At 35.5% G+C, this 26,552-nt stretch overlaps 1 protein-coding gene across 1 annotated transcript in view; it reads left to right on the top strand.

Moving 5' to 3' along the window:
• The first annotated feature begins 1,421 nt into the window (after positions 1-1,421).
• The window catches only part of LOC106132824 (polypeptide N-acetylgalactosaminyltransferase 2), a 60,396-nt gene continuing 35,265 nt past the window's right edge, over positions 1,422-26,552 (top strand). Inside the window, exon 1 of the mRNA XM_013332362.2 lies at positions 1,422-1,656. Within this exon, the coding sequence (XP_013187816.2) occupies positions 1,564-1,656 (93 nt within the window). The 5' untranslated portion in view covers positions 1,422-1,563. The remainder of the gene's footprint in view (positions 1,657-26,552) is intronic.

The raw sequence follows: 26,552 nt of genomic DNA, 5'->3' as shown, positions 1-26,552 counted from the left end.
AACAGGCGTGAGAGAGTTCCAGACAGACATACAGAGTTACTTTCACATTTATCATAAGGGATATAAGTGGAGATAGGTAGTAGAAAGCATGTAGAGATAGTCACATTTCATTAACAATTTTTTATTTATTTCCGTTCTTGTTTAAATTACTACAGATAGGGTAACCATGTCTTTTTCATTTTGACTAAGTTTCAATAAAATTGGTTCAGTAGTTTAACGGTAAAGAGGTAACAAACAAATTAACGAACTGAGTTTCGCATTAATATTAGTTGGAAATGGATTTCGATAACATTACAACAAAAAATATTAAAAGAAAGCTTAAAGAGTATTTTGTAGAAAATATGGATAAAATTTTTTTGTGAAAATGTTTTAAATACCTAACTACCTTAGTAACGTTGTTTATTATTATTTTATTTTATTTTTTCTTACGTATGTAACTGTCAACAAAACTTTGAAATGTATTTAACTGCATTAGTACACAACAAACCTTTGTGGTTTTAACCTAATGCATTATGTGTACCATTGTAATTGTTGTTTTTTTTTGTAATGATAATAAATAATAAAATAATAAAAAAATTGATCTTGAAAAGACTCGAAAACCACGTTCAACTGAACGGCTAAATTAGGTATGTAATTGACACTATTTTAATAAATAAAATAAATTATTATTGACTAGTGCACACGTTTCCCTGGTTTTTTCTTTGCAAAAACTGTATGGCCACGAATCATAAATCATTCCATAATATAAACATAAATAAAGCCTCTATCCCGTAGGGGTAGACAGAGACCACATCTTTCCCACGATCCCAGCATTCTTCTTCCGCTTCATCCACATTCATAACTCTCTTCGTGCAAGCTCGTCAATTTCGAGTACTCTTGACCTGACCTTTTGCCAGGACGTCTCCGAATTGATCAAGGTACGTTCGTCTGGGCCATCCCACTCCAACAGTACCATTCACTCTCCTTCGGGCATTCGAATGCTTGGTCAGAAATGAAATTAGTTTTCCTGCTTTTACTTATATCAATCATTATCCTGGCATTAGGATACCTAACGCCAAGATCGCCGAGAAGCTAGGTAGCTAAGCTGTGCCTAGATTCTACAATATAGTCAAATACTTCAATTAAAACAATCAAGTTCATATCAATTATTTCGATAAGACGTCTGGCGTACATACTATACCCATAAAGGTTGATACCCTGCTTGTTAGATAACAGTCTTGGCGTATATAAAGGAATCATAATACACTGCCCCTTAATCTGACCACAGACAACAGATAAACAAAACAAATGCATTCTAGAGGCGAGCACATGCACTAGCAACCGTTCTATTTTTATTCGGCCACTACTGCCGTCTACATGCGCAGCGCATGCGCCCACTGCCTTTCTGCCGGTCTCTGTGCTGTCATTACTAGGTTCAGTCCGCACGCCGCAGCAATAAGCGCGGCCGCGCGCCGCACGCGTTCCAAATTTAAACGACGAAAAAAAAAAAGAAAACAAAACAAACGACAGTGATTCCATATTTAAATAACGAAACTAGTGACATCTGTGTATTAATATTGAAAAATGAGGCGTAACGTGAAAATATTGTTCCTTGTGGGCGCAGTATGGATATTCTTCATATTTTACTTCATGCAGCCTGATTCAGCACAATCTAAGGTAATCTTGGAGACATGCCAGGGTGTTCCTCGTCAGCTGATAGGTCCTCGACCCCTGCATCTAGTGCAATGGCAGCCGGTGCAATGCGCAGGAATTCACCGCCAACGCATTGCGATAACTATTTTTATCTCATTCAAATGACACATTTTATTGTTTTTATGTGAAAAACAACAGTCGATATTTGATAAAAACAGTGAAAGTACATGTTTCAATGAATATTTTTTTTATTTTATTTTCACATTTATTGAGTTTTAATTATAAAAACTGCTATCGATGTTTGATAAAAATGGTGAAAGTTTTGCCTTGAATGTTTTTCTAAGTTAATTTTTTTCACGTTATTATAAGAAAAAAAATAACTTATTTAAAAAAAAATTGTTGGTAACAGCTGTAACCTTGACCTATAGTGTCAAACAAAAAAGTAACAAATATTCGTGCATGACACGACTATTAGCTAATTAGCTAGCCCAAGAATTGCAGGAAACTATACTTAGAAACAGCTTTATGAAGATAATTTCTACTTCCCTTAATAGGTCTTTCGAGTAATAAAGATTATCTAGTCCGTTAATTATGTTCATATCGATCTTCTCCTGAGTTATGAATCGCTAATTATAGATATAATAGTGCCTAAACTAGTTTTTCCTAACTGTAACTAGAAACAATCACGCATTTTTTTCCTCCTTTAGAACCTTTGAGCTTTTATACAGGATGTGCCGTGTGGTTCCCGGCATCAATATAAAAAAGAAAAGGACCACTCCATCTCTTTTCCATGGTTATCGTAAAATGGTGACTAAGGGATAGGCTTATAAACTTGGGATTCTTATATGTACAGTACCCATACAGCTGAAGTGCCCTATATGCCCTCGCTCGCTGTCTACCCCGCAAGGGGTATAGTCGTGATTGTAGGAATGAATGAATGTAAAAACTGTAACTTCAAAGACAAATAGCATACTTTCCAAAAAATAAAGAACTTAGTTTACGAAACTTCCTTGTAAAGAGATGTCCTATCAATTTCCAATGTTTCGTAAAGAACCTAGGTAGTGCAAGAGTTGCATTACATCACCGTAATACATGGTTTGGTTAACGCTCTCAATTCCATTTTGCATCATCTTTATTGCATTTTGCACTTAAGATATCTTCAAATTGAAAAGTAATTTTGTATTTATTTTACAGTGAACGACGTTAGGTCATACATATCTTGTGGCATTAAGAACAGCTTATGTGCATTTTACGTGCATAAAGTTTAAATAAATTTATATATATGGGAATATCTAATAAGTGCCGTGTGGTTCCCGGCACGAGGACAAAAAAGAATAGGACTTCTCCAACTCTTTCCCATGGATGTCGTAAAGGCGACTAAGGGATAGGCTTACAAACTTGGGATTCTTTTTTTAGGCGATGGGCTAGCAACCTGTCACTATTTAAATCTCAATTCTATCATTAAGCCAAATAGCTGAGCGTTGCCTATCAGTCTTTTCAAGACTGTTGGCTCTGTCTACCCCACAAGGGATATAGACGTGACTATAATTATGTACATACACATACATTATGCCTAATAAACTTTGGATTCTTCTGGTAGCCGATGGGCTAGCAACCTGTCACTATTTGAATTTCAATTCCATCACTAAGCCATAAAGCTGAACGTGGCATGTCAGTTTTTCGATGCTGCTGCTGTCAACCTGGCAAGGGATAAAGACGTGATTATATACTAAAGTAGCGACCCGCCCCGGCTTCGCACGGGTGCAAAATTATAAATGTTATTATACATAAAAACCTTCCTCTTGAATCACTCTACCTGTTACAAAAATCCGCATCAAAATCCGTTGCGTAATTTTAAAGATTTAAGCATACAGACAAACAGACTATAATAGCGACTTTGTTTTATACTATATAGTGATAAATAAATAAAATATATAGGTTAAATACGAGTATACTTAATTAAGATATTGATATAATATTAACTTGGTATGTTTTATTTTTAATTTCTGTGTAATATACTACTACAAACGACATAATATTTCTATAAAGTATATAATTGATTTCAAATGTTTTTTCATGAGGCTTTTGTGCCATGAATAGCCCAAAGGATTTTCACGTCTGTGCCTTTCCATATTTAAAACTCTGTTGTTTCTATAAAACAAAGTTATTACAATTACCTAAAGCTCATACAAATGGACAACTTAGTACCTACCTATGATATTATAGTCTATCTAACGTTTAAATTCTTGAAAAAATATTTTAAGTAGTCGTTGTAAGACTTACAGAAAGTGTTCTTTGAAATTATACAAAGACAATTATGTCATTGTAAAAAAACGAACAATTCTAAATTTCAAAATAACTTGACCCTATTGATGTGACTGGATGTTGACTTTCCTAAACTCGTGACATCCTGACTGTAAGTAGAAGAAGACGGACTTATAAAAAAGAAAGAGTCAAATATAATTACAGAGTTCAGCCGTGAGTTCGCGGGTCCGATCAATATTGGGCATAGGGTAGACTTGTAAGGGAGTCTTCCATTCATAGGCTTTTTAACCGATTGAGAAAAGAGGGTTATGTTATCTACAAAGAAAATGGCGTAGATAATTAAAATTCCTATTATATATTATATATTTTGTAAACAAAGATGAGAAAATCTCTATTCTATCTTAAAGCCAAATAGTTGAACGTGGCCTATCAGTCTTCTCAAGGCTCTATCTACCCCGCAAGGGATATAGACGTGATAATATGTATGTATGTAAAAAAAGCACCGTCACTATGATAGATTAAACCCAATCTGTTAATTTGTCCTAGCTAAACAAATTTTATTTAAAACAAAAATAGTTATTTTCAGTATATTTTTTTAATGACTACCATTCATTTTCCAATATTAATATCATTATGGCTGTCTAATAAATCTTTATTTAAAAAAAATGTACACTCATTTTTTTTGGTTTTATGACCGGCAGTTCATCTTAACGTTATTTAGGTTATCAGTTTTTATCAAAATCTTATCTTCAAACTTGTAACCAGTAGTTAAAACACGAGATAAGAGTTCATCTCGTGTAATCTGTTTAAATTAATGCTTAAATGCCAGCGATTATTTAACCACGTCGGAAAAAAGAGGGGCTAAAATTATGGTGCACAAGGTCTGGGGGTAAATGTTGGGATGGCGAAAAGTTTAACATGCAGTCAACCGCATATCAAGTAACTTTAATAATTCCGTGTGAGGCGACTAAGGGATAGTCTTATAAACATGGGATTCTTTTTAGTCTAGCTACCTATCACTATTTGAATGTCAATTCTATCATTAAGCCAAACAGCTGAACCTTTCGGTTTTTCAAGACTGTTGGCTCTATCTTTTAAGTTCATAACTTGGGATTTTTTAAGGCTAGCAACCTGTGCAAACAAAGCCTTTGCCTTTAGTCGCCTTTTACAAAATCCACGGGAAAGATATTTTATTAATTTTTATTTTATATATTTGGATGACCAACGGCAAGTTTTACAATCATTAGATTTTCAATTATACATTTAAGAGCCAATTACAGATCTTCACTAATAAAAACAGTTTAAAAAATAAAATTTTCGAGAACGCCAATGATACACACTAGTTAATAATAACATTGAAGCAAATGCTTAAACAAATGCCTAAGTGCATACATACATACATACATAAAATCACGCCTCTTTCCCGTAGGGGTAGGCAGAGACTACCTCTTTCCACTTGCCACGATCTCTGCATACTTCCTTCCTTCCTTCCTTCCTTAAGTGCATACATACTGTGAGTAATTAGACTTAAAAAAGATAATGGATGGAGTGATCCTATTCTTTTTTATATTTGTGCCGGGAACTACACGGCACTACTTCCCTTTCATAAAATCCTTATTTCACACGGATATAGTTACTTTGTAGGCTGTATAACAATCACTTTCATTCGTCACATTACCGATTCTATGCACGTTTAAAAAAACGATTTTACCTTAAAATCGAATAACAGTCGCATCAATATGCAATCCATGATCATCTGTGTGCCTACAATTCGATTCACGAATCAGAAAGTCATTTTGGATTCGAAACAGTAATTTTAGTGAGAACACAATGATAGTTGGGCCAAATCTTGCACAATGTTAACTTTTACTCACGAATTTGCAGACTTTGAATTAATTTGTGCAATAAACATACATAAAAGAACGCGTTTTTAGCCGTAGCCGTAGGCAGAGACTATATCTTTCCACTTGCCACGATCTCTGCATACTCGTAGTTCCTTCGCTTCATAACTCTCTTCATACAAGCTCGGCGGTTTCGGGCACTCTTGACCTGAAACATTTGCAATAAACATACATACATACATAAAATCACGCCTCTTTCCCGGAGGGGTAGGCAGAGACTACCTCTTACCACTTGCCACGATCTCTGCATACTTCCTTCGCTTCATCCACATTCATAACTCAATTTGCAATAAAGTTTTATACAAATCTGTTTATAAATATAATATAATTCTATTTTTGCCAAAAATCGTTTTCAAGGATCTATATAAAAGAGCAATAAAAGCCCAAAATAATAAAACTGAAAATAAAAAATTGGTATCCCACAAAATTTTTGCGTTTTCAGGTGGGTCACTTTTTTGTATTGACATTTTCAGTGAACGAAGTTGCTGACAGCAACTAGTTACGAAATAAATCTTTGCATGCTTCTTTTGTTTCATCCACATTCATCAATCTTTAGGGTCCTCTTGACTTCGCCATTCACTGGAACTTTCTATGAATTTAATAAAAAGTCGCAATGCTTCTGCACCAATTTGCTAATTGGGGTCAACGACCGCTTGCTACAGTTCCAAAATTAAAATGCAAAAGAGTTTTATCACATACATCCCTCCGAATTCTGTTATTCAAATCATGTCCAACTTTCCATTCGTCAAAAACATTGCGCTTGGAGTAACGTACTCACGAATTATTCAGCGTTTTTTTTTTAAATTAGGGTGCCCGTTCACATGCGCACACGACACGGCTTTTGTATCCGGTACGTGCGCGGCCTAATCTTCATTGTCACTGGGTCACCGTAACTCACGAATAAAAACAACATGTCTTATTTTGGACATACGATTTCCCTCATAGCAACATGGTTCCCACTTCAATAAAATTTGACGAAAAATTCGTTTTGAAATAAGTACTTAATTAGTTTTACATTCATTCATGTTTTTAATGCATTATAGATAATGTGCGTTCGTCCACGATTAAGATTTAAGATATCTGTATTTGTAAATTGACATCCGGTGAAAATGCTGCAGTGTAGTTTGTTCCGCCGCTTCTTCTACATATGCGCTTTGGAAGCGGTAGTAGTTATAATTAGATTTAAGTGATGTGACGTCAATAAGTGATACCTTGTATCCAATTTTAAAAATAAATCTATTCTATTCTATTCAAAACGTGGAACTGGTGTACGCTTACGGCTCCTCCTATAACGAAAACTCCTTATAATTTTTCTTTCCTGCAGGAATTTAAAAAAAAATATCCCCTCTTAATTCACGGCTGGATAGATAAAATACATTTTATTACACATAAAATTATAACAATAAATTTATCCTGTCATACCAAAGGCATCTATTTAATTGTTCCATGTTTAATTATGTAAGTATTAGCATGTATCTTTAGTTAAATGTTATTTATGCACACGCCATACCGCTCCAAAATTCATCTCTCCTCTCATGGGTCTACTGGAAGAGATTTCTTTTGAAATAAGTAGTACCTTTGTACTAGAATTATTGTATTAAATGCTGCTGTATATAATTTTATGTACATAAATAAATAAATAAATAAATAAAGGCGATCATTATCACATTATGCAATCTCTTCCAGGCAACAAGAAGAACGTTTCAAGAGAGAGAATTTATTGAACATCCCCTCTTAATGCACCCATAGACTAAACACAGAACTTACATCCTACATTGTCAAATTAAAAATTTCTAAACCCGGCAATTACGCTGTGCGTTGTAGTCAGTCAATCAGTTAAGAAATTTATCTACTGTAACAATCGCTGCAAACTATTCTAATTAATTCTAAAATGATGACCCATGTGATATCCGGCACATTAAAATGTACTCCATCTCCTTCCCATGTATGTCGGAAAAAGCGACTCAGGGATAGGCTTATAAACTTGGAATTCTTTTTGTAGGGCGATGGGCTAGCAACCTGTCACTATTTGAATCTCAATTCTATCATTAAGCCGCTATTTAGCTGAGCGTGGCCTATCAGTCGTTTCAAGACTGTTGGCTCCTCTACCCCGCAAGGGACATAGACGTGATTATATGTATGTAGATTATATGTATCCACGACTGAGTCAGAAGACATTGCTAAATCAGCCATTGTTTAACCTCCAATTATAGTACGAGTATGGTAAGAAAGAAAATACAAAATTTGTTAGCTGTTTTTTCACCTAGTGTCAGACAAGTAATCCGATAGCTTTTACAATGACTTTTACATACATACATACATATATATACACGTCTATATCCTTGCGGGGTAGACAGAGCACAGTCTTGAAAAGGCTGATAGTCCACGATCAGCTGTTTGGCTTAAAGATAGAATTGAGATTCAAATAATGACTTTTCTTATTACTTTATCTATCGCTTTTTACAACATCCACGAAAATGAAATCTTATTATATGCACAAAACACTAACTCAACTTTACTATATGAATCTGTTAATAAACATGTAGGTAAATACATATTTGCACATGATGCTGCAAATTATTAGCAAGAAAACATTTGTTCTAAATACCACACACATTTGCGTAACATTTTTCTGAGACTCAAGTTGGCAAAGATTCAAATTCACTGGTTTTTGCAAGTATAATTATTATTCGTTCGCGTCATGCGTAGCTACTATGAAACTGAAGTTGAAATAAGCACTGTCACTTTCAATAAGATGTGACGTCGTTTATGTTACGATAACATATGTGGTTACTGTAAAATATATTAAACTTATAATAATCTGCGTTTCTGCAATGAAAAACACTCACAAAGAGACTGACACTGGGATTATTCTTTTGTGTTACGTTTTTTTATGGACAGATTACACGTATTGAGTTAGCCAATAAGTAAGTTCGAGACTCGTGTTACGAGATTGTAATTCAACAATACTATATTTTATAATTAATATTTATATAGATAAACATCCAAGAACCAGGAAAATTAGAGAAAGTTCGTTTCTCATCATGCCCTGGCCGGGATTCGAACCCGGGACCTCGGTGTCACAGATAAACGCACTACCCCTGCACCACAGAGGCCGTCTAGATGTATTCCAAAAATAGAAGCTCCGTGCTTAATTTAGCATATTAATTAATTCGAGCGACTAGATAAAAGCTATTAATGGTTACAAAACCGCTTTATCCAACGGAAACCTAATTTACTTTAGCAATAACAAACAAATCAGCAGTCTATGAAGCGAATCCTATTGTAATTTGTTCATCTGTGGTCTGACTTAGGGTTCGTGCAGCGTGCCGGCGACTCCGCCGACCTCGGTCGCTCTAATCGGACCGACTGTAGTTTTACGTAAACTTATAATTCAACGGCCCAGTGTAACGTGTCCGCGACTATAACGACTAGGTTGTACGACCAGTAACGCTCGTAGTTATTGCCTTTCTGCCCTAAATCTCAGTTTAACTCAAATTACTTTTGTACAAACTTGACGGCCATCTTTTTAATTGCTATTCGAAATTCTCCCAAAAAGCTTTAGGTTTTTGGTTGCTCATAGTCGGTCCGAGTTACAGATGGGCAAATGCCCGGGCATTTAAGGCAAATTGGGAAAATTCCCAATAAATGCCCAGATAAATGCCCAAAGGAAACGAATATACTCGAATGGTCATCTATTGGGAATCTCAATTCTATCATTCAGCCAAACAGCTGAACGTGGCCTATCAGTTTTTTCAAGACTGTTGGCTCTGTCTACCCCGTAAGGGATAAAGACGTGATCATGTATATGTATGTATGTATGCCTTAAATGCCCGGACATTTGCCCATCTCCAGTCCGAGTCGGTGCGACCGGGGTAGTGCGAAGTCGGCGGCACACTGCACGAGCCCCAAGGTCTGATGTTCAGGTTGCATAAGATTGGCTTTTCATTGGAGCCGCTCTACTAACCGGAGCATTGTTTTATGTGATGCTAGACAATGAGCCGTTTCTAATAAACTGTTGTAAGTATTGTTAGTATCATTTCCTAGTTAATCATTAACACGGGTCTAATGATAGTTGGGGAATGAAGAATTACCGGTCAAGCGCGAGTTGGTTGCTTTTTATTTTTTTCATTTAACATTTATTCTCGTAAAAAATAATTCCGACAGTAAGTAAAAGATTTATATACATATTAGAGACCACCCGCGACTTTGTCCGCGTGGAAACCCTATCATAACTTAACAATCAATCCCGCGGGAACTCCGGGATAAAAAGTACCCTATATGTTATTCTGGGTCTTCAGCTACCTATATAATAAATTTCATCGTAATCGGTTAAGTTGTTTGTGCGTGAAAGAGTAACAAACATCCATACTGACATACTTACAAACTTTCGTATTGATAATATGAGTAGGATACATACGTACGAATCACGTCACTCTTTACCCCTCTAATCAAGGTTTTTGATACAAATAAGATGAGGCTTTCCACCAGTAGCCAAAATAACACGCATAATTTAAAGCATTTTGAAGTAACATTCAGCTAAATTAATTACGATGCTAAATTTGACAGTTATTAACATAAATTAACATGGTATAACACAAAATATTCATTATGTTATTAAGCCGAATTTCCTTATCATCATGCAACAAATAAAACTAATGAAGTTATTTATATCACTGGCAAAAACGACTGACTTCATTTGGAAAATAAAAAAAAAATGCTTTACTGCCAAAGAAAATTAAGTTATAAAATGAAAATGATGACGATTCTTCTTGTAAGCGATGTGCTAGCAACCTGTCACTACTCGTATTTGAATTTCAATTCAGTGATATATACCTTAGACCGCGTGAATCGAAAAATCTTTTAAGAAATTATAAATTTTTTATTGATTGATAACGAAACGGTTTTTTTTCTTACCATTTTACGAATAAACTTAAATTTGAAAATTGGAACTCGTGACCGGTACCAACTGCGCGTACTGAACCGTTATAAACAAGGTTAATCTGAGTTAATCAACGGAATCTATGGGAAAATCGATATAATTCACAGCGTGGGGTAATGCCGCCTGTGAAGTTTTGTTTTTCCACACTTTCCCCATAGACTGCGTTAGTGAAACTAAATCAATTGAATGCTTATTAACAGGGCATGTAATTATGTCTAGAAAGTCATATTGTTTCGCTTTCAGTGATTTCATAACAGACTGGCATGTGCCCGCGGCTCTGTCTGCGTTAAACGGAAAATCTCGCCGCTAGACAAGGAACATACATACTACAAATTTCAAATTTCTACGAGCATAAGTTGCTTCGCTCTATACTTAACTAGCTGTGTCAAAAAGTCAAAATATCCATCACTTAAATACATTCACACAATCATGTCTATATCCATCCATTGCGGGGTAGACAAATCCAACAGTCTCAAAAAGACTGAAAGGCCACGTTCAGCTATTAGCCTAAATGATAGAATTGAGATTCAAATAGCGACAGGTTGCTAGCCCATCGCCTAAAAAAGAATCCCAAGTTTGGTGAATTCCGTGTGGTTCTCGGCACCAATGAAAAAAGAATAGAACCACTCCATCTCTTTCCCATGGATGTCGTAAAAGAGGATATTAGTTGCTTAAATGTACAAGTTTCCTCACGAAATTTTCCCTCACGGTAAAAACAAGTTGTGTAATTAATATTTAATGCAAAAATATGTTAATACAAACAGTTTTAATATGTTACTAAATAAAAGTTGACAAAATATCTTACATGCCTTCTCTAGACCTTGGAGAAATGTCGCAAAGGCATGAGAAAGGGGCCAGAGCATGAATCGCAAAAACGTGAATCTTATTGTTCAGACCATAGAAGTATTATAAGGTACTAATAGAGTGCGCATTCAAGTTTGAGGAAGATGCAATTTCCATGCTTAAAAAAAATGTTTTTGTGGTATAAATACTCACGCTATGAGGGTTCTGTTATTTCTTTATGAATGGAATTATTTTTTAATAAAAAAAAATTGCCTAATTTTACCATAAATTTCTAACCATCGACGACAACAGTCGAGCAGATAGACAAGGTGAAGAAAACATTTAAACGTAAAAAAAATTAATCAATCTCTGTTAGTTTTGAAACTCGTTTTTTTTTAAATGTCAACCATCTTAATGCATACAAAATTATGTCTCCTTCGTAGAGAGGTTGCCAGCGACTAGATGTCTCCACTTGCCACGATTCCTGTATACTTCTTTCATCTACATTCATAACTCTCTTTATGCAAGCACCTTAGTTTTAATTTTTAATTTATTCATTAAGGAAAAATAATAACAGTTACATATTTGAAGTAACTGTTTGACAGTTACAAAGCAAGTTTAAATAACAACGCAACTTAAACATAATTAAATTTATACGTAGGTATTTTATTTTATTTTCTTTATTTTATCTTTATTAGGGAAACAAACAGTTACATGGTTGCCTATTAATATTATCTTATACTATAGTACATAAACCAATAAAGTTTCCTCTGTTTACTAATACATAGTATCGAAAAGACAAAGAAATTAATATATAGAAATTATTATAGAACCTAAGTGTGTTAAACATAAACATATTTATTATTAATTTCGTGAAAAATTAACCAAAAAGCCATTGATTAATCTCAGCAATTTTGTGTTTTTAAACTTCTTTTATATGACATTATGGATAAGTTGAACAAATCAAGGTCATTGTAATTGTTATTATAACTATGACAAGCGCGGTACAAGAATGTATTCCGAATGTAATTCGTTTTAGCATATGGAACATGGAAAAGTAATTTAATTCTAGAATTTGGGCGACGGCATTTGAAATAAATATTGCTTACCAAATGTGGAGAGTCAATGTAACTCCGTAAAATTTTAAAAATAAAAATTTGTTCTCTTTCCGTGCGGCGACTAGTCAGCGACGGCAAGGTGTCTGTAATTTTATCATGAGAGCGGGTTTCAAAAAATTTTAGATGTTTCACAAATTTCTCTTGAATTTTTTCTATGGATTCAATGTATATGCTGTACTGTGGGTTCCAAACAATAGACGCATACTCCAATATAGGTCGTACAAAGGCATTATATAAAAGCAATCTCGTTGAACTATAATTAAATTCCCTACTGATACGCAAAACAAAACCCAACATTTTGTAGGCTTTTGTTGTAATAACATTGATATGAGAATTAAAAGACAAGTCATTGTCAAAGAACACACCAAGATCTTTAACCACAGATACTCTACGTATATCAATATTATTAAGATTATATGGATAATTAATAGGTTGGGACTTGCGTGGTATGAACTGAAAATGTCACTAGAGAAAGTTAATATAAAAGAATTTACACAAAATTGAAAAGACAAATAGAAAACAGGTTATACAGAATACTGTATTAATAAATAAATAGATTGATAGATTCTTAACGTCCCCTATTTTATCACGGCACATACTCGGGCCGTTCATTTCATTTGATATTTCGTCCAAATGCGCACTCTATTAACCCAATTCTTTAGAAACATTCTAGGTTTTATCTCAATTTGACATTGCGATTAAACAAAGAACTAGGTGTTATTGCATTATTGTAAAAAACTTAATTCAGCTGAAATTTCTGTTACACAAAAAAACCCTCAAATGTTTCGTGTCTTGATACCTACTACATAAAGAGGAAAGGTTCTGTATAAAGTCGTGATTCGCGCGATAAAATGAATCTGAAACAAGCTATTATTTTCCCGTGAAGAATGTCAAAGTCAATCAAAGGTAGGGTTAATTTAATAAGGATTCTTTTTTTTAGGCAATTGGCTAGCAAGCTGCCACTATTTGAATCTCAATTCCACCATAAATCTGAACGCGGCGTTTCAGTCTTTTCAAGACTGCTAGCTTGCAAGCTCTGCCTACCCCGCAAGGGATAAAGACCTGATTACACGTATATCAACAAAGTGTACTAGTATAAAGGCTTTTTATTACCTTTAAAAAAATTCTGACAGGCACTCCTTATTAACTACATAAGTAAATAAATTCACTAACAAGAATTTTAAACTTTTAAGTCATTCACTAATGAACATAAAAACTGTTTGACGTCGGTTGTAAAATTCATCAAAATTAATTAAGGCAATGTAACTTACAAATGAAAGTAACGCGCGCAAAATGGCTCAATTAAGTAACACATAACAGCCTTAAAGGCTTAAATAAATTAAGGCTTACACTTACACTTAAATATCTACAGTGGCCATCAACATACATACAAGATTAATCTACTGAATTGACACGTTATAAAAACCCGCTTCACTTAACGTTATATATTGCGTAATAAAAGAATGCGCCTCTATAGAAAGTGAACCCAGCCTTCATTGCTATGAGTCTGACCATTAGGCTACTGTTCCGTTATGTTATTCGGACAGAGCACTGAACGACCGTAAAACTGGGTTATCGTCCTTGCTCTGTGGCGTTTGTAATTTTTTGCGTAGACTGTCCTGAGACTAGTTTTTTTTTCTGCCAAAACATTTTGTTCGTTGATAATCCGTCTTAAATTTTTTTTATTTTCTTCTCGGACATTATGCTATCTAACGTTATCTAAAGTTACCACAAAATCTTTCAAAAAATTACAACCGCCTCCCATCGATATACTCCTTTTTTTAAAATCGGTTAAATTACCAAAACATTCTCCTAAATGTAACAAATGTTTTCATGAAAACCGCATAAAAATCGGTTCAGTTTAACGCGAGATAATAACGGACAAACATACATACATACATGTCAAACTTGAGAACGTTTTTTTTGAAGGCGTTTACGAAGTAATCACATGTCTAGCTCTGCGAAAAGATAAACAAATTGTCTGTCACTTGATAATACCTACTCGTAATATGTATGTTGACAAAGCTATGTTGTTGATGACAGGTTGACCAGAGTATGTTGACAATATGATAAAGTCCAGAAGGAAATTCCATCACACACACACACACACACACACACATACACACATACATATAATCACGTCTATATCCCTTACGCGGTAGACATAGGCGACAATCTAAAAGACTGAAATGCCACGTTTAGATGTAGGTATGGCTTAAAGATGGAATTGAGATTCAAATAGTGACAGGTTTAAAAGAATCCCAAGTTTATAAGCATATCCCTTAGTTGCCTTTCACGGCATCCATTGGAAAAGATGGAAAGGTCCTATTCTTTTTTCTATTGGTGCCGGGAACCACACGGCAGACACAATTAAACAAACCTTTATATTAAGTACCAATATGCAAGATCGCTAACAAGCGTGAAAGTATTCTATATATACGGATTGGAGAATCATCCGCGGAATTCGAAAAATTAGTCCATATTCCTTTCACAGCGGCTGCGCAGGCGCCGGCGTCTCGGTTGCATCACCGGACTTTCATAACTTAATGTTTTAATCACACACATGATGTTTTTATCACCTTCTTTACAAACTGTTAGTTGTAGCAGGCATTAAACTTGTAACTGCTTAATAAATTACACACATTATAGAACTGATGAAACTAAGATTAATTAATGGATGTTTGTTTATTCAATGAATGAATTTTGTTTTTGACCACCGCATTCTTATTGGGCAAACAACATAATGACATCAATTTAAAACGAAAAATAACTTTACTACACATTTATTTTTCTTTTGGCCGTATAGAGCCAAAGGAAACAAGTCAAAATCCATAGTTAAATACATAGTTAATATAAAACTACAAACAAAAATCTAGATTCCTAAGTACTAATATCGTCTAAGTAAGACTACTTTATAAATAAAATTTCGCATTGTATACTTTTTATCATGACGAATAAAATAACTGACATAAATTATTTTTTTGTTTGTTACAGGTATTAAAAATATCAATATACGAGTTGCAACCGAACATACGTTCCATTCCATATAAATGAAGAAAAATGGCGTAAAATCAGCTACGGTACCAGACCTGTATGGAAGCTTACACTAACATACATACATATAGTCACGTCTATATCCCTCACGGGGTAGACAGAGCCAACAGTCTCGAAAAGATCGAAAGGCCACGCTCAGTTGTATGAAAATGCAGCCACGAAGCTTACACTTTATAATAGACTAGAGGCCGCCCGCAACTTCGTCCGGGATAAAAAGTAGCCGATATGTTATTTTGGGTCATCAGCTACCTACATACCAAATTTCATCGTAATCGGTTCAGTAGTTTTTGCGTGAAAGAGTAATAAACATCAATACTCACAAACTTTCGCATTTATAATATTAGATAGGATTATGTGCTTATTTACGTAGTGTTAGAGAATATCGTTAGAAAAAATACCTTTATAACTATAATTGTGCGGTTTAAATAAGCCGTGTGGTTCCCGGCACCAATAAAAAAAAAAAGAATAGGACCACTCCATCTCGTTCCCATGGATGTCGTAAAAGGCGACTAAGGGATAGGCTTATAAACTTGGGATTCTTCTTTTAGGCGATGGGCTAGCAACCCGTCACTATTTGAATCTCAGTTCTATCATTAAGCCAAACAGCTGAACGTGGCCTATCAGTCTTTTCAAGACTGTTGGCTCTGTCTACCCCGTAAGGGATAAAGACGTGATCATATGTATGTATGTATGTATGTAAATAAGTAAAAATGTTATGGATTATTCTCGTGAAAAAAAAAATCAATTTACACCAATTTGCGAGTGACCCGAGAGCTAGAAAGGCGTTTATGAGTCTAAACAGTGAAAGTCCTTATGAAATGTCACACTTTCAGTAAATAAATATAATAAACGGTATTATTACATGGAGTTTATCTAAATAATATTATTTATTAATTAATTGGAAATATAAACCTTGAGAATTTTATAGCTAATGATTGTGTTTTTTTTTAATTTAATCGACTCAAACAATTTCATCGAAAAAAACCTTTTTAATCCACACTAATAATAAAGAGGAAAGATTTGTATTTTTGTATGTTTGTGTGGAATAAACTCAAAAACTACTGGTCCGATTTTGATAAAATTTGGCACAGATATAAAATAGACCTTCAAAAGTGACATAGGCATAAATTTGTTTTGAAATAAATTTATTTCAAAATATAAAACACAAAAATATGTCCACCCGTGCGAAGCCAGGGCGGGCCGCTAGTTATCACATACACGTTAAAATTAACTCCTGTGTATTTTTAATAAACTCCTGAGTTAATGTTCGGAGTTCTACCGTACAAGTCACGAGTACAAATTAAAAGGCTAGTTAAGTTCCACTCGACCATTAAATTGATAGATTAAATTACTTTTTAACCGCCTACGAAAAAAGGTGGTTTGTATGTATTTGTATAATATGTATGTATGTTTGGCTGCGATTATCTCGCTTTTTGCTGAATTGATTTTGATGCAATTTTCAGAAAAGTGTTTTTTACATTTAGAAGAATCTATAATCTATTTTATCTACTTCAAAAAAGATAATATCCATTGAATTTAAAGATAATTCCATTCTCTTAACAAAAGTTATTGTACTAGACCCACGATTTACTCTTGAAATGTATGGAGGATGCTCCATTTAACTCCACAGACAAGAGTTACCTCTGAAATTTAAGACGAAGGCTCTGTCTCAATCACAATCACGTCTTTATACACACATTTTTATTTCAACACAATATATATATATATGTATATGTATATATATATATATATATATTGTGTTGTAATGTAGAGATGTCGTCGTTGGTTTTTTTACATTTCGAAATTTATGTTGAAGGTGGCGCCCAAAAATCATCTAAATTTGCGTGTAAAAACTAATTATAAGTATAAATTAAAAACATACAACTCTATTGATTTCTTTCATAAAGTGAATTATTTATTACATAAATCATTTACGTACATGTCTGTTGATTTGTAACATCTAAGATGAAATGACGTTCATTTTTAATTAGATAATTACGGCTTATGTTAGGTCACAGGGTCGATTAGCGGAAGCCGAGGCAATTAATATATGTATGTATGTTGAGTCTGGTCTAGTCATTAATTTTTTGTTAGGTACAGTGACAACATACCTTTTACTTTTACTATACATACATACATAAATACATAAAATCACGCCTCTTTCCCGGAGGGGTAGGCAGAGACTACCTCTTTCCACTTGCCACGATCTCTGCATACTTCCTTCGCTTCATCCACATTCATAACTCTCTTCATGCAAGCTCGGCGGTTTACTTTCACTATATCCATCGAAATATCTCTTTCTTGGAATATACATACATACATATAATAACGTCTATATCCCTTGCGGAGTAGACAGAGGCAATAGTCTTGAAAAGACTGATAGGCCACGTTCAGTAGTTCGGCTTAGTGATACAATTAGATAGATTTGAAAAGCTTAATTCACTATCACAAAACATTTGTTTAGTTAGTAGCCCAATTAATTAGTTACGTGTAATTGTATGTACTAACATTAGATTCTTAAGCTTCACTGTTTACTAACAAATTGTATGTGCCAATATGCCGCATGAAATAAAGATTTATTATGTTTCTCCTCTTGGATTTCACGGGTCTATACACCCCGGATTTTTGAGAGGCTTGCGTGGGGATATAAATCCAACACGTAGAGGCCCTTTGGAGAAGTTGATGTTATGTTGTTCTCCTGCCAAAACCCGTTCCCGGCCATACCAATAGACGATATGTCCATGAACAGGTCTCGGCAGGAGGTGGAGCTATTACAAAATAAGGAAAAGGATGATGGGTTATGGAGTTGACGTTTGGATGGATTTAAACTGGGCTATTGCTGGAGAAGTTCGGACACCTGCCATAATCATGAATACGTGATTATTATGTGGCAGGTGGTGACTCGCCACTCACTAAATGGGCCCCTCAAATCAGTCACCATGATTGGCAACAAAGGGGCAACATCGGCGTGGGTGGCTAAGGATGTCGAGAGGTGAGACTGCGGGGCGTGAAATCGTGGTGATCCAGTCAGGCACCCCCGGCGTTATGACATTTTACACTTCCATCCTTCGAGCGTATAGCTCTCGCGACTCCACTCTGACCGGCCGGTTAAGGCAAGCCAGAGGTAGGGGTCCTGTCCCTCATCGGTTTCCACTCCGACCTTGGCGAAGGAAGATCGGAGGCGAGGAACAGGGGCCTCCCCTGGGAGCACTCAGGTCCGTGGGGTCGCTACTCCCCAACAGCTCGCCACAAGCTGCCCTGCGGAGACTGACTGCACTGGGAAGGTGACCCAGGGGGCGATGGGGTCGTCACGTCCCGACGCCTTTATTATTATTATTATTTGTTGTATGTAAACATACCTACATAATTAACAGTAATACACAATGCGAATGTGCAATGTGCATATATGTGCCACGAACAATGATGGACAATGATAAGATCCTGACGCAGCATAATGTCGTAGGCGTAGACACCGCGGTGCTGATGATTCTGCCAGAACCGTAGATGAGCTCAGCGAAGCCACGCGAAGAGGTGATGAATGTACTAGTTATAGGACGAGTGTCCTATGAAGTTTGTTAATGGCTTGATTTGAGATTTGATTTTTCAAACAAAACATTATTACTGATTTATCTCTGACCCGTTTCATATATCAAATGGGGCGTATAAATTCATAAACATTTGAATCCGGTTTACAATGCAGCAATTTCCTGTCGATAGGAAAATGCAATTATACATTAATGGCACCATATTGACCTTGGCTTGCATCCACTAACCTGGATCAAACAATTGTTTGAATTATTTTCTAAATTACATGACGGATTACAAAACGCTGACGCAGTGTAATGGAAACGGCAACTATGGGATAGGATTATAAACTTGGGATTCTTCTTTTAGGCGATGGGCTAGCAACCTGTCACTATTTGACTCTCAATTCTATCATTAAGCCAAACAGCTGAACGTGGCCTATCAGTATTTTCAAGATTGTTGGCTCTGTCTACCCCGCAAGGGATATAGACGTGATAATATGTATGTATGTATCAAATCAGCAACGTGTTGGTGAACGTTCATAGAACGCTTGCATGGAAAGATTGATGAATGTGAATGAAGCGAAAAAAGTATGCAGGAATCGTAGTAACGGGAAAGGAAACAAGTCTTAGCCTATCTCTCCAAATAAGAGGCGTGATATTATTATGTGAGTATGATCACTGAAATTAGTTTATACGCAAAACGCCTTCTCTTATTATGCAATCTCTTCCAAGCAGCAATTCGCAAATTTTGCATGAGAGAATATATGGTAACGTCTGCCTAACGAAGGTCTAATTACACGAATAAATTACATACATTGAGCTAACCCCAAACTTAGATTTCAATTAGGATAAACCATGTGTGTGCCGTGTGGTTCCCGGCAATAGAAAAAAGAACAGAACCACCCCATATCTTTCCCATGGATGTCTTAAAAGGCGACCAAGAGATAGGCTTACAAACTTGGGATTTGAACAGGCGATGGGCTGGCAACCTCTCACTATTTGAATCACAATTATATCATTAAGCCAAACAGCCGAATGAGACCTATCAGTATTTTCAAGTTGGCTCTGTCTACCCCGCAAGGGATATAGACGTGATTATGTGTAAGTATGTTAAACCATGTCATTAGTACCCAAATTCCGGATAGACATTCTAATTCAGATTTTACATAACTGCATTACTTGCCGACGAGTTAAAAACTCAATTATTTTTGTATGTTCTACTTATACAATGTGCCTAACGGCGATTTCACTCGGTCATTCATTTCAGTAGATTCGGCGTGGGAGAGTCATTCCCTCTGTTACTTTGGTTAAAACTTGTTATTGAACTTGTGTCATGTGATTATTTCAAAAAGTTTCATACGAACAATTGACATTGCTTGTTGGTTTTAAATTAGATTAAATTACACCCATACATACATTCATATGACGCGTCTGATATTTTTTTAATCCTTTTTAGTTTTTCTCTTATTTGCTCGCCTTTTACGATATAAATGGGGAAGAAATGAAGTTGCCCTTATATAAATTGCCGGGCACACAGCACTTATTAAAATAACATACATAAACATTATCACATCTTTATCCATTTTGGCGTGGACAGTGCCAACAGTAATAAAAAAATAAGTTGGAGAAGAGTTAATCATTTAAAATATCCAATATTCGGTTTATTTATTTAGTTAATTGGTACAACAACAGTGTTTACATACTATGTACATTTAATGACAGGGACATATTGTTCTTATGAAAACACCAATTACTGGTATACACATCGTTTATCATAGATTCAGTAACATATAACTTAAAATCACGCTTCTTTCCCGGAGGGGTAGGCAGAGACTACATCTTTCCACTTGCCACGATCTCTGCATACTTCCTTCGCTTCATCCACATTCATAACTTACTTCATGCAAGCTCGGCGGTTTCGGGTACTCTTGACCCTTTACCAGGACGTCCTTAATTTGATCAAGATACGTTCATCTAAAGTCTTCGGGCTCGACCGCCACTAAAGGGAAGATCTTCTGCCAGGCTCGGTGTATTGCCTTGGGAATCTAATGTTAAGTCGGATGTTGTATATGCTCCAGTCCATGGAAATGTTGATAGCGCGATTTAGCATACTAGCTGTTATTAGCTGATGACTTGAGGAGTAGAGATGTCGCCACAGTCCTCTTAACTCTAAAAACAAGCTAGTGTAAGGTTTACCTGCATTGTATACACTTGGTTCAGAGTAGGAGAGGCTGGTAATCTGTCATACAGGTTTTCCTAGTACAGACACCAGTCTCTCACATAGATCATTATTTTGTAACTTTCTTTATTTTTTAACTGTGTAATTTTATGTGAGAGAGGAAAAAAAAATCAAGCTCTTGCAAAAGATCATGACCTTGGCTTCGATTTTCATACGAGCCGTAATATTTATTTAATCTTTTCACTTAATAAGCCATCGTCTCAAACATAGTACAATTAAATTCACCTCGTGATAACAGTCACCAGCAAGCGACATAGACCTATCACGTTTCACAACATTAATCACGACTTGAATGAATCGACAAAACACTGGCACGATTAGCTAGTCAGTCAAAGTCGAGGGTTAAGTTTAACTGTTTATGCTAAACTCACGAATTCGGGTTCACGCAACTTTTTTGACCAAAACAATTGTCATTGGTACATGGCCTAGTACTTGAACTGTAGATTTGAACCTTCACTCCCTACAAAACATTTTTAACATTCATACTTACATATGGTCACGTCTATATCCCTTGTGGGGTAGACAGAGCCAACAGTCTTGAAAAGACTGATAGGCCACGCTCAGCTATTTGGCTTTATGATAGAATTGAGATTCAAATAGTGACAGGTTGCTAACCCATCGCCTAAAAAAAGAATACCAAGTTTGTAAGCCTATCCTTTAGTCGCCTTTTACGACATCCATAGGAAAGAGACGGAGTGGTCCTATTCTTTTTTGTACTGGTGCCGGGAACCACACGGCAGAAAAGAACATTTTTAAATCGGGCATTTTATCGATTCAACCACGTAACCTCCCTAAATATACATAAGCGGTAGACAGAGCCAACAGTCCCAAGGAGACTGAACTTAACCCATTAACCCATAATAACGATGGGTTAATAACCTGTCTCTATTTGAATTTCAATCATTCCAACTGCTGGTTCTGTCAACCCCACAAGGTAAATAGACTTCATTCTATAAATGTATGTAAAATGGAAGTATTAAATAACTCGAACGAATTCGGTTCATTCAGACCATTCGGGTAATTCATTACAAACAAGAATAACAAAACATTTTACTGTAACAGACAGCGTCTGCCTCAAATAAATTGCAGACGACTTTTAAAATGGCAATTTTTTTGTAACAAAGGCTATTGAATTGAACTAGTTTGGGATTGAAGCTAGGAACTCTGCGCACACGCAAACCATTGTATTAACACAAAAGGTTTCAACACATTTGTATCTAGTCTTACATCACTAGACTAGACTTAATTGTGCTTATTAAATTACGAGGGCTAGCAACCTGTCACTATTTGAATCTCATTCATTCATTCATATAACCACGTCTTTATCCCTTGAGGGGTAGACAGAGTTAGCAGTCTTGCAAGACTGATAGGCTACGTTCAGCTGTTAGGCTGAATGATAGAATTGAGATTCAAATAGTGACAGGTTGCTAGCCCATCGCCTAAAAGAAGAATCCCAAGTTTACAAGCCTATCCCTTAGTTGCATTTTACGACATCCGTGAGAAAGGGACGGAGTGGTCCTATTCTTTATATTGGTGCGGGAACCACACGGCACTAGCATTGCTGTAAGGTTTTCATGGTGATTACCCACTTCTTACTCCAAATTCACTCCAATTTAGGTCAATAATCCTACTAATATTATAAATACGAAAGTTTGTTAGTATGTCAGTATGGATGTTTGTTACTCTTTCACGCAAAAACTACTGAACCGATTACAATGAAATTTGGTATGTAGGTAGCTGAAGACCCTGAATAACATATAGGCTACTTTATCCCGGAGTTCCCGCGGGATTGATAGGATTTCCATGCGGACGAAGTCGCGGGCGGCCTCTAGTCCAATGTAAATCTCGTAAGTTCCTACGATCCGGTTGTAAATGCAATCACATGGTTTATGGCGTCATAAACCCACAACGGGCATGACCTATTCAAAACTGCGACCAACTTTAGTTGAACGACATTGTACAGTCAGCAACGCAAATATATCTATACTTATATTATAAAGCTGAAGAGTTTGTTTGTTTGAACGCGCTAATCTCAGGAACTACTGGTTCAAATTAAACATTTCCTTATGTTTTGAATAGACCATTTATAGAGGAAGCTTATATAATATCACGCTGCAACTATTAGGAGCGAAGAAATAATAGAAAATGTGAAAAACGGGGAAAATTATTCACCCTTGAGGGCTTCAATGATGCCCAAAATAACTATTCCACGCGGACGAAGTCGCGGGCACAACTAGTAAATATATAATTGTTACCCGTTTCGCCCGCGTGACCATAGCGCCATCAACTAAAAGCGACGGATTTAAATTTAACGCTATCTAACAATAAATGATGTGAAATTAGTTAGTGATGATATGATGATTAAGGTCTTTTTTGTTGTCTGTATCTACTATATGATCGGATAGAAGATGATGATATATTTGTTATTTGTAAAAACATTGCGTTACATTAACATTTTGTAGTTAAATAAATAAATATGACGCAGCACATAAATTGAGCTAGCCTTCACACGTATCTATACTAAAATTATAAACCTGAAGTTTTTTTTTTGTTTGTTTGAACGCGCTAATCCCAGGAACTACTGTTCGATTTGGAAAATTCTTTTTGTGTTTAATAGACCATTTATCGAGGACGGCTTTAAGCTATATTACATCACGCTGCAACTTTAAGGAGCGAAGAAGTAATGGAAAATGTGAAAAAAAAACGGCGAAAATTATTTACCCTTGAGGGCTTTAATGATGCCCAAAATAACTATTCCATGCCGACGAAATCGCGGGCACAGCTAGTATTACAAAATTGTCCCTTGCTTTACATCTTTGTCCGTTACGGGGTAGATAGAGCCAATAAACTAGACTAAGTTCGATCGAACCCTGAACCTGTGGACACAACCATTTCGCAACATCAAATACAACTATACGACATACTACAAAAACACGTCTTTATCCCTTACGGGGTAGACAATGCATTCAAGTAAAACTGTTACCATTAAAATAATTACAACTGCCTACAAATAAATTGCGCTCCTAAAACTTTCTGTCATTAATTCACTTTCACTCTTTTTATAAGGCAGGTATACACTATTAGATAATGTATGAACAACTTGTGTGTGCGTTCGTGTTAAAATTATTTTTTAACAACGTTAATGTTCAATCAATCAGTCAAGTTATTTATTTGCATAATTTTGAATGAAATATAAATGTTACATAATTAGTATCTAAATAATTTTATAACGCATTTGTTATTGTCTATTATTAATATAAATATGTTACATACATATATACATATAATTACGTCTATATCCCTTGCGGGGTGTACAGAGAGTATTGTAAGACTGATAGGCTACGTTCAGCTGTTTGGCTTAATGATAGGCTTGAGATTCAAATAGTGATACGTTGCTAGCCTGCCGCCTAAAAGAAGAATCCCAAATTTTCAAATTCAAACTTTTATTTCCATCTTTACCCTTTCGGATGTTGCAAACATTTATTATGTATTAGTAGACATACTAACTTATACATAAAGGTAACTTATACTTAGTATCACATTATAATTTTTTTATAAATTTATCCCTTTTAGGAGATCCACGGGGAAAGAGATGGAGTGGTCCTATTTTTTTTCTATTGGTGCCGGGATCCACACGGCATTTTAAAATCAGAACACTTTTCTTAGTTTGTTTATTTGTTTGACGTCTTTTCACGCGTTTACTGCTGAACGAATCTTCTTGAAATTAATATAATTAAGAGTATGGAGTAATACAACGGGTACTTTTCATCCCGGTAAAAACAGTAGTTCTCGTGGGATTTGTAAATAATCTGTATTCTATTACGGGTGGCGCTAAATAGCTAGTGCATTAATAAAATCACGCCTCTTTCATAGATAGATAGGCATAAACTACATTTTTCCACTTGCTACGCATACTTCTTTCGCTTCATTCAAATGCATCACTCTCTTCACGCAAGCTTGTCGGTTTCCGGTTATCTTGACCTGACCTTTAATCATGCAAAAAGTTTTTTTAAACGATTGACTTGCAACTTGTAACAATCTCTTTATCTCAATTCATTCAGCTTAACGCGAAATGGAGTCATGCTACTATTGACTATGTCTACCTCGTTACGGAAAAAGATATGATATAACTATATATGCATTCTAATATAATAAGTGTGTTTGTGTTTTTTGTTTGTCCGTATTTCACGTCAAAACCAATGAAACGATCGCCAAGAAACTTTGCATACATACTTACAAAAGTATAGTGGTGAAGGATTTAGGGTACTTACTATCTTCGCGAGGGAAGTCATGTGCAAAAGCTTCTATATATTTAAATCATGGATGGATGTATCAATCTAACAGGTCAGGTAATCCTACTTATATTATAAATGCGAAAGTTTGTATGTCAGTATGGATGTTCATTACTCTTTCACGTAAAGACTACTGAACCGATTACGATTAAATTAGGTATATAGTTAGCTGAAGATCCAGAATAACATATAGGCTTTTTATCCCGTAGTTCCCGCGGGATTGATAAGGTTTCCATGCGGACGAAGTCGCGGGCGGCCTCTAGTAGGTAAATAAAATACAGTTCTTGTATTTGTTGATACGAGAATTGAAAACAATAGCATCGACGACGGCTCTATTGTATTCATCTCATTGTATTCGATTAAATATTCAATAATATTATGTAAATAAAGACGTAGTTTTTACTCAAAGCCGATTTAAATAGTATTTTGCTTATACAAATATTATTAACAACTTTGGAACGCATGCGCATACGCACTCGTTAATAAAAAGAAATCGATGCACCCCTAGACCACATATGTATAGAACCGTCATACATACATACATATAATCACGTCTATTTCCCTTGCGGGGTAGACAGATCAAACGGTGTTGAAAAGACCGATAGGCCACGTTCAGCGTCCCATGCATTATAAATAATATAATTATATTCTATATCATTAACATAGAATTGAGATTCAAATAGTTACAATTTGCTAGCCCATCGCATATAAGAAGAATCCCAAGTTTATAAGTATCCTTTAGTCGCCTTTTACGACACCAATAGGAAAGATATAAAGTAGTAGTAGGCAATAAAGATAC

Source organism: Amyelois transitella, chromosome 14 (genome assembly GCF_032362555.1).
Source record: "Amyelois transitella isolate CPQ chromosome 14, ilAmyTran1.1, whole genome shotgun sequence".
Lineage (NCBI taxonomy): Eukaryota > Metazoa > Arthropoda > Insecta > Lepidoptera > Pyralidae > Amyelois > Amyelois transitella.
The sequence above is the reverse complement of the archived record's forward strand: the minus strand, read 5'-3'. Positions and strand labels throughout refer to the sequence as shown.